The sequence below is a fragment of the Anastrepha ludens genome, chromosome 5, assembly GCF_028408465.1.
Source record: "Anastrepha ludens isolate Willacy chromosome 5, idAnaLude1.1, whole genome shotgun sequence".
Classification (NCBI taxonomy): domain Eukaryota; kingdom Metazoa; phylum Arthropoda; class Insecta; order Diptera; family Tephritidae; genus Anastrepha; species Anastrepha ludens.
Window position 1 is genome coordinate 35,736,937 of NC_071501.1, and position 21,382 is coordinate 35,758,318.

General features: G+C 33.8%; 4 protein-coding genes across 4 annotated transcripts; 2 read left to right on the top strand and 2 right to left on the bottom strand.

Moving 5' to 3' along the window:
• Positions 1–810: 810 nt before the first annotated feature.
• LOC128864642 (histone H4-like) lies at positions 811–6,950 on the bottom strand. Its single transcript, XM_054104398.1, has 2 exons — positions 6,640–6,950; positions 811–1,155 (listed from the first exon to the last, which is right to left on the bottom strand). Exons 1-2 carry the CDS (start codon positions 6,898–6,900, stop codon positions 811–813), a joined length of 606 nt encoding a protein of 201 aa, XP_053960373.1. The 5' UTR covers positions 6,901–6,950.
• Positions 3,469–3,880, top strand: LOC128863439 (histone H2B). The gene has a single exon (XM_054102598.1). It carries the CDS (start codon positions 3,508–3,510, stop codon positions 3,877–3,879), a length of 372 nt encoding a protein of 123 aa, XP_053958573.1. The 5' UTR covers positions 3,469–3,507; the 3' UTR covers position 3,880.
• A 2,300-nt stretch (positions 6,951–9,250) lies between the features above and the next one.
• Positions 9,251–9,662, top strand: LOC128864383 (histone H2B). Its single transcript, XM_054104015.1, has one exon. The coding sequence runs from the start codon at positions 9,290–9,292 to the stop codon at positions 9,659–9,661; it is 372 nt and encodes a 123-aa protein (XP_053959990.1). The 5' UTR covers positions 9,251–9,289; the 3' UTR covers position 9,662.
• Positions 9,663–12,370: 2,708 nt separating this feature from the next.
• LOC128864643 (uncharacterized) lies at positions 12,371–18,510 on the bottom strand. Its single transcript, XM_054104399.1, has 2 exons — positions 18,161–18,510; positions 12,371–12,715 (listed from the first exon to the last, which is right to left on the bottom strand). The coding sequence occupies exons 1-2, from the start codon at positions 18,458–18,460 to the stop codon at positions 12,371–12,373; spliced, it is 645 nt and encodes a 214-aa protein (XP_053960374.1). The 5' UTR covers positions 18,461–18,510.
• Positions 18,511–21,382: the final 2,872 nt, after the last annotated feature.

Consider the following 21,382-nt stretch of genomic DNA (forward strand, 5'->3'; position numbering starts at 1 on the left):
ATATATGTGTGCATACAAAATTTTTTATTTAATTAATTAAATATTATTTTACTTTATAAAAAAATTTAACTTTTTCTTTAAAAAGTTTGCAATATATGTCAAAGCAAGGTACAAAATTCCCATATGTACATACATACGTGCTTACATACACGTATACAACTTGTATGCTTGGCGAAGGCAAAAGGCAAAGGTAGTAAGAGTATGATTGTATTCCAAAGTTAAAGAAATAAATATAAATATGAAAATATAATTTTAACTACATATATATTTTTAAAAAGTTGTATTTATGTAGCGAAAAAAATTATTTAACAATTAAATATATCAGGCTAGAGGCCTGGGTGTTAAAATACAGCCATAATCTATTTAACACGTTCGCGGACACTTAAAAATTCAGGAAGCTGCAAAAATAGATAGGCAATTATTTTTGAAACTAGTTGTAATATCCTAAATCTGATTACACATGTATTATAACTGTAGTCAGAATATCGTATTTTAACTGTTATATGAAAGTACTTAATGAATCAAGTGGTCATTACTTTAAAATGTATATTAATTACAAAAACTTAAAGTTACATGAAATTAAATGAATAAAACTTGGCTTTAAAATTTGAATGCTATAGCATTCACGTCCGCGAACGTGTTAATTGTATAATGAGAATGTACATATGTACTCATGCACATCAAATATAGAATCACAACAGAATTGTGAGTTTGTTTAAAATTTTAATTGTACAAAATTTTGAATCTTTGTTAAAAGAATATTGTGGTCCTGAAAAGGACCGTTTTTTAAATATGTACGCAAGAAATTATTTAACCGCCGAAACCGTATAAAGTACGGCCTTGTCTCTTTAAAGCGTACACAACATCCATAGCTGTAACTGTTTTCCTTTTGGCATGTTCAGTATAGGTAACTGCATCACGGATAACATTCTCCAAAAATACTTTTAAAACACCACGAGTTTCTTCATATATCAAACCAGATATACGTTTTACACCACCACGACGAGCTAAACGTCGAATAGCTGGTTTAGTGATACCTTGGATGTTATCACGTAAAACTTTGCGATGGCGTTTGGCACCACCTTTTCCCAAACCTTTACCACCTTTGCCGCGACCAGTCATTTTTTGATATTTACTATTTGCACAAGTAAGAATTTAACACTTTAACACTGTAACACTTCACCACCAATGAAATAACAGAAGCGAGAGCACATCTATTTATACCAAAATCTCACAACTGCAATACCCAAGACAAAAGGTACACCATACATCTATCTCGCTTCAACACATGCCTACATAATACATGGACTTGTGAAACGTATTAGTTGAAATTGCTACTTAAGATGTGAACGTCATACAATTTGTTATAGGTACAGTGTACAGTGTTCTATAGTGTTCAAGTGTGAGAAAATAATAAAGTGAGTAGTGAAAAATGGCTCGTACAAAGCAAACAGCCCGAAAATCGACTGGTGGAAAGGCACCACGTAAACAATTGGCGACAAAAGCTGCACGCAAAAGTGCACCAGCAACTGGTGGAGTTAAAAAGCCACATCGTTATCGTCCAGGTACAGTGGCGTTGCGTGAGATTCGTCGCTATCAAAAGAGTACCGAATTATTGATACGCAAATTGCCATTCCAGCGCTTGGTTCGTGAAATAGCGCAAGATTTCAAAACTGATCTACGTTTCCAAAGTTCTGCTGTTATGGCTCTACAAGAAGCAAGTGAAGCATACTTGGTTGGTCTTTTTGAAGATACCAATTTGTGTGCCATCCATGCTAAGCGTGTTACAATTATGCCAAAAGATATTCAATTGGCTAGACGTATTCGTGGTGAACGTGCTTAAATCAATAAGAAAACTTACGAAAAAACGGTCCTTTTCAGGACCACAATTTGTTAAACGAAAAAGATGAAAAATTTTATTGAAATATTTATGCATATATATGGGCCTGTTCGTAAATGCAAAAATTGGCAACACCGCAACTCATAAGTGGTCGAAAATGCAACAATGCAGTATATTGTGCGCAAATAGTAGCAAAACACAAATCATAAAAATGGCTGATGCAACAGATGTGTGCTGATTAGCAGTGGCAGTGCAGAATAATCATATTATGCAGCGCAGTGATGAATTTACGAATAGCCTCTATGTGTAGATATTTTTGTGTTTTCGTAAATGTATGTAGTACATACCTATACAGTTCTTTATCTACTCCATATCGTTTCTACTCGTGTGCTTTTAAGTATAGTTGGCATGCATGTATACACGTTTATGTAGGTATATGCACACATAACCAGTTTATAAGCAGCAATTTTGGCGCAATTCGGTAATATGTATAAACATATAATACACCTAATGGGATGCCACGTTCTTTATTAAGAATATTAAATGAATAAGAAAACTATTATAAAAAAAACGGTCCTTTTCGGGACCACAATTTGTTTAACGAAAAAGATCAAACATTTTGTTGGAATATTTATGCGTAAACATATATGATATTTTTGTGTTTTCGTTAATGTACGTAGTACAAACATACATATGCATTTCTTTATCTACTCCACATCATTTATACACGAGCGTTTTTTAGTACAGTCTGTAGGAATGTATACACATGTATGAATGAATATGTATACATAACCAGTTTATATGCCGCAGTTTTGGCGCAAATATACATGCGTCTATTCACATTCGATAATATGTATGAAAAAATAACACATTTAGTGAGAAATTATTTAAATCTCTTTGTAAATGTATTTTGTCGTCCTGAAAAGGACGGTTTGTTTGCGTCGGTATTTATAATTATAATTCGCCTATATTTTTCACTTTATGCTTTCTTTTCGGTCTTCTTTGGCAAAAGTACAGCTTGAATATTAGGCAAAACACCACCTTGAGCAATAGTTACGCCGGACAACAATTTATTTAATTCTTCATCGTTGCGAATGGCCAATTGTAAATGACGTGGGATGATTCTTGTCTTTTTGTTATCACGAGCAGCATTACCAGCCAATTCAAGAACTTCAGCTGCTAAATATTCCATAACTGCAGCTAGATAAACTGGAGCACCGGCACCAACACGCTCAGCATAATTGCCTTTGCGCAACAAACGATGAATACGACCAACTGGAAATTGAAGACCAGCACGATTTGAACGGGACTTTGCCTTTCCCTTAACTTTACCACCTTTACCGCGACCTGACATTTTCACTCTTATAGATTGTTCACTTCACTACACTAAAGAGCACTGTACTGTATTATACTCAATGTATAAGCACACTATTCACTGATACACAAAATGTGCGCTGCTTATATACTTTCTCGCTATGCTGAGCACCAACCCTTATACTGTGCTGTTGATCATCGTGCGTGTACTACTACTTCGTATTGTCTCGCCGAAGAGTTGGTCGGAAAATATACACTTAAGCCTGCACACGACACATGGTAGGTATAATAAGTGACAAATAGTGTGAGTGAAAATAAAATCATAAAATCATCAAAGTTGTGAAGAAATTAAAATGCCGCCAAAAACTAGTGGAAAAGCAGCAAAGAAAGCCGGTAAGGCTCAAAAGAATATTACTAAAAATGATAAGAAAAAGAAGCGTAAGAGGAAGGAAAGTTATGCTATCTACATCTATAAAGTGTTGAAACAAGTACATCCTGATACCGGTATTTCATCCAAGGCCATGAGCATTATGAATAGTTTTGTGAATGACATCTTTGAGCGCATTGCTGCGGAAGCGTCGCGTTTAGCTCACTATAACAAACGTTCAACCATCACCAGTCGCGAAATTCAAACTGCTGTACGTTTACTCTTGCCCGGTGAATTGGCCAAACATGCCGTCAGTGAAGGTACCAAAGCTGTTACCAAATATACCAGTTCCAAATAATTTTTCCAACTGAACTAATGGTATATAAATGATTGACCAAACAAGGCCCTTTTCAGGGCCACAAAATATAAATTAACAAAGAGAATGAGAAAATGTCTTCATTAATATCTCTACATACATACATATGTATGTATGTATGCACATTGAAATTAATTTTAAAATTCCTTAATATTGAAGAATACCAGAGCTATGTTCATATGGTTTCATTAGTCTATTAAATATGATATTGGTTTGTTGAACTACTTGGTTTTTAATTTTTAAATGTTTTCTACACACTGTAAGGAATAAATTCACTTTTGATCTTTTTGTTAAGAGATTTTGTAGCCCTGAAAAGGGCTTATTATTAATTAACCATGAGGTTCCGTTTGTAACTCACTTACAAACACCGTAAATTATTTACTTTTTACCTGCTGCTGTAGGTTTTTTTGCGGCTGGCTTTTTATTCGATGCAGACTTCTTGGATTTAGCAGCAGTTGCTTTTGCTTTAGCTGCTTTTGGCTTAGCAGTTGCAGATTTGGCTTTAGTTGGTTTCACTTTTAATGCACCACCCTTTTTTGCATCTTTCGCCTTAGCCTTTTCAGTTTTCTTCTTTTCAGCTGTTTTCTTACTGGCAACAGATTTTTTTACCTTTTTCTCACCACTTGCCGCCTTTTTGACTTTACTCAATGATTTTTTCTTTGATGCACCACTATCTGCTGCCTTCTTTTTAGCCTTAACCTTCTCTGCTGATTTTACGGCTTTTGATTTCAATTTTCCCTCGCTTGATTTACTAGCTGCAACTGATAGTTTGAATGAACCGGACGCACCTTTTCCTTTGGTTTGAATTAATTTGCCACTTGTAACAGCCGATTTCAAATAGCGTTTAATGAATGGTGCCAATTTTTGGGCATCACATTTGTATGTCGCACTAATATATTTCTTAATCGCCAAAAGTGATGAACCGCCACGTTCCTTTAAATTCTTAATTGATGCGTCGACCATTTGTTGTGTTGGTGGATGGGTAGGGGCAACCGACGGCTTTTTGGGTTTAGCTGCCTTAACCTTTTTGGCAACAACTTTTTTTTCAGCAATAGTAGCAGCAGTAGCTACTGGGGAGCTTACATTCACAACAGCAACTGAATCAGACATCTTTATTTATATATTGTAGATTAAAACCTCACTTTAAACACTTCACTCACTTTATGCACTGTACGCACTACACCAATAGAGCACTGGTAAATAAAGATAATTTCTGGAATTCAATATGTTGTTTAACTCGGTTTAAAATTTGAGAAGCAGAGCGAAAAGATGATAATCAAATTTTCACGTTCCAGTGCTATTTAGTGCTGCTATATGACAAACTTTAAGATTTATTTAATTCACTAAAATTCACTGAATTTACTAATTCAACAAATGAATATCTATAACGATAGTATGCATGTATCACTTCCATATCAATATACTTAAATTGGAATAAAGTCAATATTTTTCTTGTAACGAGTGTTTTAGTCGAAACTTTGTACTCAAAATATTACATTTTCGCTAGTTTTAGTCGATTTTCTTAAAACTCCTTAATATAAATCAATTATTACTATTGAAAATATAAAATATATCAAATTATCAATCATCTGAACAGTTTATTTTATATATTACTTAAAATAATATGCTTGAAAAAATAAAATTAAATATCTCCATGGTATCACCAGAGCAATTCTCAGTGGCGTTAGTTGGATGCATGAAATAATCCAATATTTTGATGAATATTGAAAACTTTAATTTTGGTTGAAATGAGTGATGGTAATGAAATAAATAAATTTCACTAATGTGAATTATTTTAATATAATATTTAATTTTTTTATATTAATGCAAATATTCACTAATCAATCGCATTTTTAAATATGTATATATATATATATATATATATATGTGTGCATACAAAATTTTTTATTTAATTAATTAAATATTATTTTACTTTATAAAAAAATTTAACTTTTTCTTTAAAAAGTTTGCAATATATGTCAAAGCAAGGTACAAAATTCCCATATGTACATACATACGTGCTTACATACACGTATACAACTTGTATGCTTGGCGAAGGCAAAAGGCAAAGGTAGTAAGAGTATGATTGTATTCCAAAGTTAAAGAAATAAATATAAATATGAAAATATAATTTTAACTACATATATATTTTTAAAAAGTTGTATTTATGTAGCGAAAAAAATTATTTAACAATTAAATATATCAGGCTAGAGGCCTGGGTGTTAAAATACAGCCATAATCTATTTAACACGTTCGCGGACACTTAAAAATTCAGGAAGCTGCAAAAATAGATAGGCAATTATTTTTGAAACTAGTTGTAATATCCTAAATCTGATTACACATGTATTATAACTGTAGTCAGAATATCGTATTTTAACTGTTATATGAAAGTACTTAATGAATCAAGTGGTCATTACTTTAAAATGTATATTAATTACAAAAACTTAAAGTTACATGAAATTAAATGAATAAAACTTGGCTTTAAAATTTGAATGCTATAGCATTCACGTCCGCGAACGTGTTAATTGTATAATGAGAATGTACATATGTACTCATGCACATCAAATATAGAATCACAACAGAATTGTGAGTTTGTTTAAAATTTTAATTGTACAAAATTTTGAATCTTTGTTAAAAGAATATTGTGGTCCTGAAAAGGACCGTTTTTTAAATATGTACGCAAGAAATTATTTAACCGCCGAAACCGTATAAAGTACGGCCTTGTCTCTTTAAAGCGTACACAACATCCATAGCTGTAACTGTTTTCCTTTTGGCATGTTCAGTATAGGTAACTGCATCACGGATAACATTCTCCAAAAATACTTTTAAAACACCACGAGTTTCTTCATATATCAAACCAGATATACGTTTTACACCACCACGACGAGCTAAACGTCGAATAGCTGGTTTAGTGATACCTTGGATGTTATCACGTAAAACTTTGCGATGGCGTTTGGCACCACCTTTTCCCAAACCTTTACCACCTTTGCCGCGACCAGTCATTTTTTGATATTTACTATTTGCACAAGTAAGAATTTAACACTTTAACACTGTAACACTTCACCACCAATGAAATAACAGAAGCGAGAGCACATCTATTTATACCAAAATCTCACAACTGCAATACCCAAGACAAAAGGTACACCATACATCTATCTCGCTTCAACACATGCCTACATAATACATGGACTTGTGAAACGTATTAGTTGAAATTGCTACTTAAGATGTGAACGTCATACAATTTGTTATAGGTACAGTGTACAGTGTTCTATAGTGTTCAAGTGTGAGAAAATAATAAAGTGAGTAGTGAAAAATGGCTCGTACAAAGCAAACAGCCCGAAAATCGACTGGTGGAAAGGCACCACGTAAACAATTGGCGACAAAAGCTGCACGCAAAAGTGCACCAGCAACTGGTGTAGTTAAAAAGCCACATCGTTATCGTCCAGGTACAGTGGCGTTGCGTGAGATTCGTCGCTATCAAAAGAGTACCGAATTATTGATACGCAAATTGCCATTCCAGCGCTTGGTTCGTGAAATAGCGCAAGATTTCAAAACTGATCTACGTTTCCAAAGTTCTGCTGTTATGGCTCTACAAGAAGCAAGTGAAGCATACTTGGTTGGTCTTTTTGAAGATACCAATTTGTGTGCCATCCATGCTAAGCGTGTTACAATTATGCCAAAAGATATTCAATTGGCTAGACGTATTCGTGGTGAACGTGCTTAAATCAATAAGAAAACTTACGAAAAAACGGTCCTTTTCAGGACCACAATTTGTTAAACGAAAAAGATGAAAAATTTTATTGAAATATTTATGCATATATATGGGCCTGTTCGTAAATGCAAAAATTGGCAACACCGCAACTCATAAGTGGTCGAAAATGCAACAATGCAGTATATTGTGCGCAAATAGTAGCAAAACACAAATCATAAAAATGGCTGATGCAACAGATGTGTGCTGATTAGCAGTGGCAGTGCAGAATAATCATATTATGCAGCGCAGTGATGAATTTACGAATAGCCTCTATGTGTGATATTTTTGTGTTTTCGTAAATGTATGTAGTACATACCTATACAGTTCTTTATCTACTCCATATCGTTTCTACTCGTGTGCTTTTAAGTATAGTTGGCATGCATGTATACACGTTTATGTAGGTATATGCACACATAACCAGTTTATAAGCAGCAATTTTGGCGCAATTCGGTAATATGTATAAACATATAATACACCTAATGGGATGCCACGTTCTTTATTAAGAATATTAAATGAATAAGAAAACTATTAATATATAAAAAAAACGGTCCTTTTCGGGACCACAATTTGTTTAACGAAAAAGATCAAACATTTTGTTGGAATATTTATGCGTAAACATATATGATATTTTTGTGTTTTCGTTAATGTACGTAGTACAAACATACATATGCATTTCTTTATCTACTCCACATCATTTATACACGAGCGTTTTTTAGTACAGTCTGTAGGAATGTATACACATGTATGAATGAATATGTATACATAACCAGTTTATATGCCGCAGTTTTGGCGCAAATATACATGCGTCTATTCACATTCGATAATATGTATGAAAAAATAACACATTTAGTGAGAAATTATTTAAATCTCTTTGTAAATGTATTTTGTCGTCCTGAAAAGGACGGTTTGTTTGCGTCGGTATTTATAATTATAATTCGCCTATATTTTTCACTTTATGCTTTCTTTTCGGTCTTCTTTGGCAAAAGTACAGCTTGAATATTAGGCAAAACACCACCTTGAGCAATAGTTACGCCGGACAACAATTTATTCAATTCTTCATCGTTGCGAATGGCCAATTGTAAATGACGTGGGATGATTCTTGTCTTTTTGTTATCACGAGCAGCATTACCAGCCAATTCAAGAACTTCAGCTGCTAAATATTCCATAACTGCAGCTAGATAAACTGGAGCACCGGCACCAACACGCTCAGCATAATTGCCTTTGCGCAACAAACGATGAATACGACCAACTGGAAATTGAAGACCAGCACGATTTGAACGGGACTTTGCCTTTCCCTTAACTTTACCACCTTTACCGCGACCTGACATTTTCACTCTTATAGATTGTTCACTTCACTACACTAAAGAGCACTGTACTGTATTATACTCAATGTATAAGCACACTATTCACTGATACACAAAATGTGCGCTGCTTATATACTTTCTCGCTATGCTGAGCACCAACCCTTATACTGTGCTGTTGATCATCGTGCGTGTACTACTACTTCGTATTGTCTCGCCGAAGAGTTGGTCGGAAAATATACACTTAAGCCTGCACACGACACATGGTAGGTATAATAAGTGACAAATAGTGTGAGTGAAAATAAAATCATAAAATCATCAAAGTTGTGAAGAAATTAAAATGCCGCCAAAAACTAGTGGAAAAGCAGCAAAGAAAGCCGGTAAGGCTCAAAAGAATATTACTAAAAATGATAAGAAAAAGAAGCGTAAGAGGAAGGAAAGTTATGCTATCTACATCTATAAAGTGTTGAAACAAGTACATCCTGATACCGGTATTTCATCCAAGGCCATGAGCATTATGAATAGTTTTGTGAATGACATCTTTGAGCGCATTGCTGCGGAAGCGTCGCGTTTAGCTCACTATAACAAACGTTCAACCATCACCAGTCGCGAAATTCAAACTGCTGTACGTTTACTCTTGCCCGGTGAATTGGCCAAACATGCCGTCAGTGAAGGTACCAAAGCTGTTACCAAATATACCAGTTCCAAATAATTTTTCCAACTGAACTAATGGTATATAAATGATTGACCAAACAAGGCCCTTTTCAGGGCCACAAAATATAAATTAACAAAGAGAATGAGAAAATGTCTTCATTAATATCTCTACATACATACATATGTATGTATGTATGCACATTGAAATTAATTTTAAAATTCCTTAATATTGAAGAATACCAGAGCTATGTTCATATGGTTTCATTAGTCTATTAAATATGATATTGGTTTGTTGAACTACTTGGTTTTTAATTTTTAAATGTTTTCTACACACTGTAAGGAATAAATTCACTTTTGATCTTTTTGTTAAGAGATTTTGTAGCCCTGAAAAGGGCTTATTATTAATTAACCATGAGGTTCCGTTTGTAACTCACTTACAAACACCGTAAATTATTTACTTTTTACCTGCTGCTGTAGGTTTTTTTGCGGCTGGCTTTTTATTCGATGCAGACTTCTTGGATTTAGCAGCAGTTGCTTTTGCTTTAGCTGCTTTTGGCTTAGCAGTTGCAGATTTGGCTTTAGTTGGTTTCACTTTTAATGCACCACCCTTTTTTGCATCTTTCGCCTTAGCCTTTTCAGTTTTCTTCTTTTCAGCTGTTTTCTTACTGGCAACAGATTTTTTTACCTTTTTCTCACCACTTGCCGCCTTTTTGACTTTACTCAATGATTTTTTCTTTGATGCACCACTATCTGCTGCCTTCTTTTTAGCCTTAACCTTCTCTGCTGATTTTACGGCTTTTGATTTCAATTTTCCCTCGCTTGATTTACTAGCTGCAACTGATAGTTTGAATGAACCGGACGCACCTTTTCCTTTGGTTTGAATTAATTTGCCACTTGTAACAGCCGATTTCAAATAGCGTTTAATGAATGGTGCCAATTTTTGGGCATCACATTTGTATGTCGCACTAATATATTTCTTAATCGCCAAAAGTGATGAACCGCCACGTTCCTTTAAATTCTTAATTGATGCGTCGACCATTTGTTGTGTTGGTGGATGGGTAGGGGCAACCGACGGCTTTTTGGGTTTAGCTGCCTTAACCTTTTTGGCAACAACTTTTTTTTCAGCAATAGTAGCAGCAGTAGCTACTGGGGAGCTTACATTCACAACAGCAACTGAATCAGACATCTTTATTTATATATTGTAGATTAAAACCTCACTTTAAACACTTCACTCACTTTATGCACTGTACGCACTACACCAATAGAGCACTGGTAAATAAAGATAATTTCTGGAATTCAATATGTTGTTTAACTCGGTTTAAAATTTGAGAAGCAGAGCGAAAAGATGATAATCAAATTTTCACGTTCCAGTGCTATTTAGTGCTGCTATATGACAAACTTTAAGATTTATTTAATTCACTAAAATTCACTGAATTTACTAATTCAACAAATGAATATCTATAACGATAGTATGCATGTATCACTTCCATATCAATATACTTAAATTGGAATAAAGTCAATATTTTTCTTGTAACGAGTGTTTTAGTCGAAACTTTGTACTCAAAATATTACATTTTCGCTAGTTTTAGTCGATTTTCTTAAAACTCCTTAATATAAATCAATTATTACTATTGAAAATATAAAATATATCAAATTATCAATCATCTGAACAGTTTATTTTATATATTACTTAAAATAATATGCTTGAAAAAATAAAATTAAATATCTCCATGGTATCACCAGAGCAATTCTCAGTGGCGTTAGTTGGATGCATGAAATAATCCAATATTTTGATGAATATTGAAAACTTTAATTTTGGTTGAAATGAGTGATGGTAATGAAATAAATAAATTTCACTAATGTGAATTATTTTAATATAATATTTAATTTTTTTATATTAATGCAAATATTCACTAATCAATCGCATTTTTAAATATGTATATATATATATATATATATATATGTGTGCATACAAAATTTTTTATTTAATTAATTAAATATTATTTTACTTTATAAAAAAATTTAACTTTTTCTTTAAAAAGTTTGCAATATATGTCAAAGCAAGGTACAAAATTCCCATATGTACATACATACGTGCTTACATACACGTATACAACTTGTATGCTTGGCGAAGGCAAAAGGCAAAGGTAGTAAGAGTATGATTGTATTCCAAAGTTAAAGAAATAAATATAAATATGAAAATATAATTTTAACTACATATATATTTTTAAAAAGTTGTATTTATGTAGCGAAAAAAATTATTTAACAATTAAATATATCAGGCTAGAGGCCTGGGTGTTAAAATACAGCCATAATCTATTTAACACGTTCGCGGACACTTAAAAATTCAGGAAGCTGCAAAAATAGATAGGCAATTATTTTTGAAACTAGTTGTAATATCCTAAATCTGATTACACATGTATTATAACTGTAGTCAGAATATCGTATTTTAACTGTTATATGAAAGTACTTAATGAATCAAGTGGTCATTACTTTAAAATGTATATTAATTACAAAAACTTAAAGTTACATGAAATTAAATGAATAAAACTTGGCTTTAAAATTTGAATGCTATAGCATTCACGTCCGCGAACGTGTTAATTGTATAATGAGAATGTACATATGTACTCATGCACATCAAATATAGAATCACAACAGAATTGTGAGTTTGTTTAAAATTTTAATTGTACAAAATTTTGAATCTTTGTTAAAAGAATATTGTGGTCCTGAAAAGGACCGTTTTTTAAATATGTACGCAAGAAATTATTTAACCGCCGAAACCGTATAAAGTACGGCCTTGTCTCTTTAAAGCGTACACAACATCCATAGCTGTAACTGTTTTCCTTTTGGCATGTTCAGTATAGGTAACTGCATCACGGATAACATTCTCCAAAAATACTTTTAAAACACCACGAGTTTCTTCATATATCAAACCAGATATACGTTTTACACCACCACGACGAGCTAAACGTCGAATAGCTGGTTTAGTGATACCTTGGATGTTATCACGTAAAACTTTGCGATGGCGTTTGGCACCACCTTTTCCCAAACCTTTACCACCTTTGCCGCGACCAGTCATTTTTTGATATTTACTATTTGCACAAGTAAGAATTTAACACTTTAACACTGTAACACTTCACCACCAATGAAATAACAGAAGCGAGAGCACATCTATTTATACCAAAATCTCACAACTGCAATACCCAAGACAAAAGGTACACCATACATCTATCTCGCTTCAACACATGCCTACATAATACATGGACTTGTGAAACGTATTAGTTGAAATTGCTACTTAAGATGTGAACGTCATACAATTTGTTATAGGTACAGTGTACAGTGTTCTATAGTGTTCAAGTGTGAGAAAATAATAAAGTGAGTAGTGAAAAATGGCTCGTACAAAGCAAACAGCCCGAAAATCGACTGGTGGAAAGGCACCACGTAAACAATTGGCGACAAAAGCTGCACGCAAAAGTGCACCAGCAACTGGTGGAGTTAAAAAGCCACATCGTTATCGTCCAGGTACAGTGGCGTTGCGTGAGATTCGTCGCTATCAAAAGAGTACCGAATTATTGATACGCAAATTGCCATTCCAGCGCTTGGTTCGTGAAATAGCGCAAGATTTCAAAACTGATCTACGTTTCCAAAGTTCTGCTGTTATGGCTCTACAAGAAGCAAGTGAAGCATACTTGGTTGGTCTTTTTGAAGATACCAATTTGTGTGCCATCCATGCTAAGCGTGTTACAATTATGCCAAAAGATATTCAATTGGCTAGACGTATTCGTGGTGAACGTGCTTAAATCAATAAGAAAACTTACGAAAAAACGGTCCTTTTCAGGACCACAATTTGTTAAACGAAAAAGATGAAAAATTTTATTGAAATATTTATGCATATATATGGGCCTGTTCGTAAATGCAAAAATTGGCAACACCGCAACTCATAAGTGGTCGAAAATGCAACAATGCAGTATATTGTGCGCAAATAGTAGCAAAACACAAATCATAAAAATGGCTGATGCAACAGATGTGTGCTGATTAGCAGTGGCAGTGCAGAATAATCATATTATGCAGCGCAGTGATGAATTTACGAATAGCCTCTATGTGTAGATATTTTTGTGTTTTCGTAAATGTATGTAGTACATACCTATACAGTTCTTTATCTACTCCATATCGTTTCTACTCGTGTGCTTTTAAGTATAGTTGGCATGCATGTATACACGTTTATGTAGGTATATGCACACATAACCAGTTTATAAGCAGCAATTTTGGCGCAATTCGGTAATATGTATAAACATATAATACACCTAATGGGATGCCACGTTCTTTATTAAGAATATTAAATGAATAAGAAAACTATTATAAAAAAAACGGTCCTTTTCGGGACCACAATTTGTTTAACGAAAAAGATCAAACATTTTGTTGGAATATTTATGCGTAAACATATATGATATTTTTGTGTTTTCGTTAATGTACGTAGTACAAACATACATATGCATTTCTTTATCTACTCCACATCATTTATACACGAGCGTTTTTTAGTACAGTCTGTAGGAATGTATACACATGTATGAATGAATATGTATACATAACCAGTTTATATGCCGCAGTTTTGGCGCAAATATACATGCGTCTATTCACATTCGATAATATGTATGAAAAAATAACATATTTAGTGAGAAATTATTTAAATCTCTTTGTAAATGTATTTTGTCGTCCTGAAAAGGACGGTTTGTTTGCGTCGGTATTTATAATTATAATTCGCCTATATTTTTCACTTTATGCTTTCTTTTCGGTCTTCTTTGGCAAAAGTACAGCTTGAATATTAGGCAAAACACCACCTTGAGCAATAGTTACGCCGGACAACAATTTATTTAATTCTTCATCGTTGCGAATGGCCAATTGTAAATGACGTGGGATGATTCTTGTCTTTTTGTTATCACGAGCAGCATTACCAGCCAATTCAAGAACTTCAGCTGCTAAATATTCCATAACTGCAGCTAGATAAACTGGAGCACCGGCACCAACACGCTCAGCATAATTGCCTTTGCGCAACAAACGATGAATACGACCAACTGGAAATTGAAGACCAGCACGATTTGAACGGGACTTTGCCTTTCCCTTAACTTTACCACCTTTACCGCGACCTGACATTTTCACTCTTATAGATTGTTCACTTCACTACACTAAAGAGCACTGTACTGTATTATACTCAATGTATAAGCACACTATTCACTGATACACAAAATGTGCGCTGCTTATATACTTTCTCGCTATGCTGAGCACCAACCCTTATACTGTGCTGTTGATCATCGTGCGTGTACTACTACTTCGTATTGTCTCGCCGAAGAGTTGGTCGGAAAATATACACTTAAGCCTGCACACGACACATGGTAGGTATAATAAGTGACAAATAGTGTGAGTGAAAATAAAATCATAAAATCATCAAAGTTGTGAAGAAATTAAAATGCCGCCAAAAACTAGTGGAAAAGCAGCAAAGAAAGCCGGTAAGGCTCAAAAGAATATTACTAAAAATGATAAGAAAAAGAAGCGTAAGAGGAAGGAAAGTTATGCTATCTACATCTATAAAGTGTTGAAACAAGTACATCCTGATACCGGTATTTCATCCAAGGCCATGAGCATTATGAATAGTTTTGTGAATGACATCTTTGAGCGCATTGCTGCGGAAGCGTCGCGTTTAGCTCACTATAACAAACGTTCAACCATCACCAGTCGCGAAATTCAAACTGCTGTACGTTTACTCTTGCCCGGTGAATTGGCCAAACATGCCGTCAGTGAAGGTACCAAAGCTGTTACCAAATATACCAGTTCCAAATAATTTTTCCAACTGAACTAATGGTATATAAATGATTGACCAAACAAGGCCCTTTTCAGGGCCACAAAATATAAATTAACAAAGAGAATGAGAAAATGTCTTCATTAATATCTCTACATACATACATATGTATGTATGTATGCACATTGAAATTAATTTTAAAATTCCTTAATATTGAAGAATACCAGAGCTATGTTCATATGGTTTCATTAGTCTATTAAATATGATATTGGTTTGTTGAACTACTTGGTTTTTAATTTTTAAATGTTTTCTACACACTGTAAGGAATAAATTCACTTTTGATCTTTTTGTTAAGAGATTTTGTAGCCCTGAAAAGGGCTTATTATTAATTAACCATGAGGTTCCGTTTGTAACTCACTTACAAACACCGTAAATTATTTACTTTTTACCTGCTGCTGTAGGTTTTTTTGCGGCTGGCTTTTTATTCGATGCAGACTTCTTGGATTTAGCAGCAGTTGCTTTTGCTTTAGCTGCTTTTGGCTTAGCAGTTGCAGATTTGGCTTTAGTTGGTTTCACTTTTAATGCACCACCCTTTTTTGCATCTTTCGCCTTAGCCTTTTCAGTTTTCTTCTTTTCAGCTGTTTTCTTACTGGCAACAGATTTTTTTACCTTTTTCTCACCACTTGCCGCCTTTTTGACTTTACTCAATGATTTTTTCTTTGATGCACCACTATCTGCTGCCTTCTTTTTAGCCTTAACCTTCTCTGCTGATTTTACGGCTTTTGATTTCAATTTTCCCTCGCTTGATTTACTAGCTGCAACTGATAGTTTGAATGAACCGGACGCACCTTTTCCTTTGGTTTGAATTAATTTGCCACTTGTAACAGCCGATTTCAAATAGCGTTTAATGAATGGTGCCAATTTTTGGGCATCACATTTGTATGTCGCACTAATATATTTCTTAATCGCCAAAAGTGATGAACCGCCACGTTCCTTTAAATTCTTAATTGATGCGTCGACCATTTGTTGTGTTGGTGGATGGGTAGGGGCAACCGACGGCTTTTTGGGTTTAGCTGCCTTAACCTTTTTGGCAACAACTTTTTTTTCAGCAATAGTAGCAGCAGTAGCTACTGGGGAGCTTACATTCACAACAGCAACTGAATCAGACATCTTTATTTATATATTGTAGATTAAAACCTCACTTTAAACACTTCACTCACTTTATGCACTGTACGCACTACACCAATAGAGCACTGGTAAATAAAGATAATTTCTGGAATTCAATATGTTGTTTAACTCGGTTTAAAATTTGAGAAGCAGAGCGAAAAGATGATAATCAAATTTTCACGTTCCAGTGCTATTTAGTGCTGCTATATGACAAACTTTAAGATTTATTTAATTCACTAAAATTCACTGAATTTACTAATTCAACAAATGAATATCTATAACGATAGTATGCATGTATCACTTCCATATCAATATACTTAAATTGGAATAAAGTCAATATTTTTCTTGTAACGAGTGTTTTAGTCGAAACTTTGTACTCAAAATATTACATTTTCGCTAGTTTTAGTCGATTTTCTTAAAACTCCTTAATATAAATCAATTATTACTATTGAAAATATAAAATATATCAAATTATCAATCATCTGAACAGTTTATTTTATATATTACTTAAAATAATATGCTTGAAAAAATAAAATTAAATATCTCCATGGTATCACCAGAGCAATTCTCAGTGGCGTTAGTTGGATGCATGAAATAATCCAATATTTTGATGAATATTGAAAACTTTAATTTTGGTTGAAATGAGTGATGGTAATGAAATAAATAAATTTCACTAATGTGAATTATTTTAATATAATATTTAATTTTTTTATATTAATGCAAATATTCACTAATCAATCGCATTTTTAAATATGTATATATATATATATATATATATATGTGTGCATACAAAATTTTTTATTTAATTAATTAAATATTATTTTACTTTATAAAAAAATTTAACTTTTTCTTTAAAAAGTTTGCAATATATGTCAAAGCAAGGTACAAAATTCCCATATGTACATACATACGTGCTTACATACACGTATACAACTTGTATGCTTGGCGAAGGCAAAAGGCAAAGGTAGTAAGAGTATGATTGTATTCCAAAGTTAAAGAAATAAATATAAATATGAAAATATAATTTTAACTACATATATATTTTTAAAAAGTTGTATTTATGTAGCGAAAAAAATTATTTAACAATTAAATATATCAGGCTAGAGGCCTGGGTGTTAAAATACAGCCATAATCTATTTAACACGTTCGCGGACACTTAAAAATTCAGGAAGCTGCAAAAATAGATAGGCAATTATTTTTGAAACTAGTTGTAATATCCTAAATCTGATTACACATGTATTATAACTGTAGTCAGAATATCGTATTTTAACTGTTATATGAAAGTACTTAATGAATCAAGTGGTCATTACTTTAAAATGTATATTAATTACAAAAACTTAAAGTTACATGAAATTAAATGAATAAAACTTGGCTTTAAAATTTGAATGCTATAGCATTCACGTCCGCGAACGTGTTAATTGTATAATGAGAATGTACATATGTACTCATGCACATCAAATATAGAATCACAACAGAATTGTGAGTTTGTTTAAAATTTTAATTGTACAAAATTTTGAATCTTTGTTAAAAGAATATTGTGGTCCTGAAAAGGACCGTTTTTTAAATATGTACGCAAGAAATTATTTAACCGCCGAAACCGTATAAAGTACGGCCTTGTCTCTTTAAAGCGTACACAACATCCATAGCTGTAACTGTTTTCCTTTTGGCATGTTCAGTATAGGTAACTGCATCACGGATAACATTCTCCAAAAATACTTTTAAAACACCACGAGTTTCTTCATATATCAAACCAGATATACGTTTTACACCACCACGACGAGCTAAACGTCGAATAGCTGGTTTAGTGATACCTTGGATGTTATCACGTAAAACTTTGCGATGGCGTTTGGCACCACCTTTTCCCAAACCTTTACCACCTTTGCCGCGACCAGTCATTTTTTGATATTTACTATTTGCACAAGTAAGAATTTAACACTTTAACACTGTAACACTTCACCACCAATGAAATAACAGAAGCGAGAGCACATCTATTTATACCAAAATCTCACAACTGCAATACACAAGACAAAAGGTACACCATACATCTATCTCGCTTCAACACATGCCTACATAATACATGGACTTGTGAAACGTATTAGTTGAAATTGCTACTTAAGATGTGAACGTCATACAATTTGTTATAGGTACAGTGTACAGTGTTCTATAGTGTTCAAGTGTGAGAAAATAATAAAGTGAGTAGTGAAAAATGGCTCGTACAAAGCAAACAGCCCGAAAATCGACTGGTGGAAAGGCACCACGTAAACAATTGGCGACAAAAGCTGCACGCAAAAGTGCACCAGCAACTGGTGGAGTTAAAAAGCCACATCGTTATCGTCCAGGTACAGTGGCGTTGCGTGAGATTCGTCGCTATCAAAAGAGTACCGAATTATTGATACGCAAATTGCCATTCCAGCGCTTGGTTCGTGAAATAGCGCAAGATTTCAAAACTGATCTACGTTTCCAAAGTTCTGCTGTTATGGCTCTACAAGAAGCAAGTGAAGCATACTTGGTTGGTCTTTTTGAAGATACCAATTTGTGTGCCATCCATGCTAAGCGTGTTACAATTATGCCAAAAGATATTCAATTGGCTAGACGTATTCGTGGTGAACGTGCTTAAATCAATAAGAAAACTTACGAAAAAACGGTCCTTTTCAGGACCACAATTTGTTAAACGAAAAAGATGAAAAATTTTATTGAAATATTTATGCATATATATGGGCCTGTTCGTAAATGCAAAAATTGGCAACACCGCAACTCATAAGTGGTCGAAAATGCAACAATGCAGTATATTGTGCGCAAATAGTAGCAAAACACAAATCATAAAAATGGCTGATGCAACAGATGTGTGCTGATTAGCAGTGGCAGTGCAGAATAATCATATTATGCAGCGCAGTGATGAATTTACGAATAGCCTCTATGTGTAGATATTTTTGTGTTTTCGTAAATGTATGTAGTACATACCTATACAGTTCTTTATCTACTCCATATCGTTTCTACTCGTGTGCTTTTAAGTATAGTTGGCATGCATGTATACACGTTTATGTAGGTATATGCACACATAACCAGTTTATAAGCAGCAATTTTGGCGCAATTCGGTAATATGTATAAACATATAATACACCTAATGGGATGCCACGTTCTTTATTAAGAATATTAAATGAATAAGAAAACTATTATAAAAAAAACGGTCCTTTTCGGGACCACAATTTGTTTAACGAAAAAGATCAAACATTTTGTTGGAATATTTATGCGTAAACATATATGATATTTTTGTGTTTTCGTTAATGTACGTAGTACAAACATACATATGCATTTCTTTATCTACTCCACATCATTTATACACGAGCGTTTTTTAGTACAGTCTGTAGGAATGTATACACATGTATGAATGAATATGTATACATAACCAGTTTATATGCCGCAGTTTTGGCGCAAATATACATGCGTCTATTCACATTCGATAATATGTATGAAAAAATAACACATTTAGTGAGAAATTATTTAAATCTCTTTGTAAATGTATTTTGTCGTCCTGAAAAGGACGGTTTGTTTGCGTCGGTATTTATAATTATAATTCGCCTATATTTTTCACTTTATGCTTTCTTTTCGGTCTTCTTTGGCAAAAGTACAGCTTGAATATTAGGCAAAACACCACCTTGAGCAATAGTTACGCCGGACAACAATTTATTTAATTCTTCATCGTTGCGAATGGCCAATTGTAAATGACGTGGGATGATTCTTGTCTTTTTGTTATCACGAGCAGCATTACCAGCCAATTCAAGAACTTCAGCTGCTAAATATTCCATAACTGCAGCTAGATAAACTGGAGCACCGGCACCAACACGCTCAGCATAATTGCCTTTGCGCAACAAACGATGAATACGACCAACTGGAAATTGAAGACCAGCACGATTTGAACGGGACTTTGCCTTTCCCTTAACTTTACCACCTTTACCGCGACCTGACATTTTCACTCTTATAGATTGTTCACTTCACTACACTAAAGAGCACTGTACTGTATTATACTCAATGTATAAGCACACTATTCACTGATACACAAAATGTGCGCTGCTTATATACTTTCTCGCTATGCTGAGCACCAACCCTTATACTGTGCTGTTGATCATCGTGCGTGTACTACTACTTCGTATTGTCTCGCCGAAGAGTTGGTCGGAAAATATACACTTAAGCCTGCACACGACACATGGTAGGTATAATAAGTGACAAATAGTGTGAGTGAAAATAAAATCATAAAATCATCAAAGTTGTGAAGAAATTAAAATGCCGCCAAAAACTAGTGGAAAAGCAGCAAAGAAAGCCGGTAAGGCTCAAAAGAATATTACTAAAAATGATAAGAAAAAGAAGCGTAAGAGGAAGGAAAGTTATGCTATCTACATCTATAAAGTGTTGAAACAAGTACATCCTGATACCGGTATTTCATCCAAGGCCATGAGCATTATGAATAGTTTTGTGAATGACATCTTTGAGCGCATTGCTGCGGAAGCGTCGCGTTTAGCTCACTATAACAAACGTTCAACCATCACCAGTCGCGAAATTCAAACTGCTGTACGTTTACTCTTGCCCGGTGAATTGGCCAAACATGCCGTCAGTGAAGGTACCAAAGCTGTTACCAAATATACCAGTTCCAAATAATTTTTCCAACTGAACTAATGGTATATAAATGATTGACCAAACAAGGCCCTTTTCAGGGCCACAAAATATAAATTAACAAAGAGAATGAGAAAATGTCTTCATTAATATCTCTACATACATACATATGTATGTATGTATGCACATTGAAATTAATTTTAAAATTCC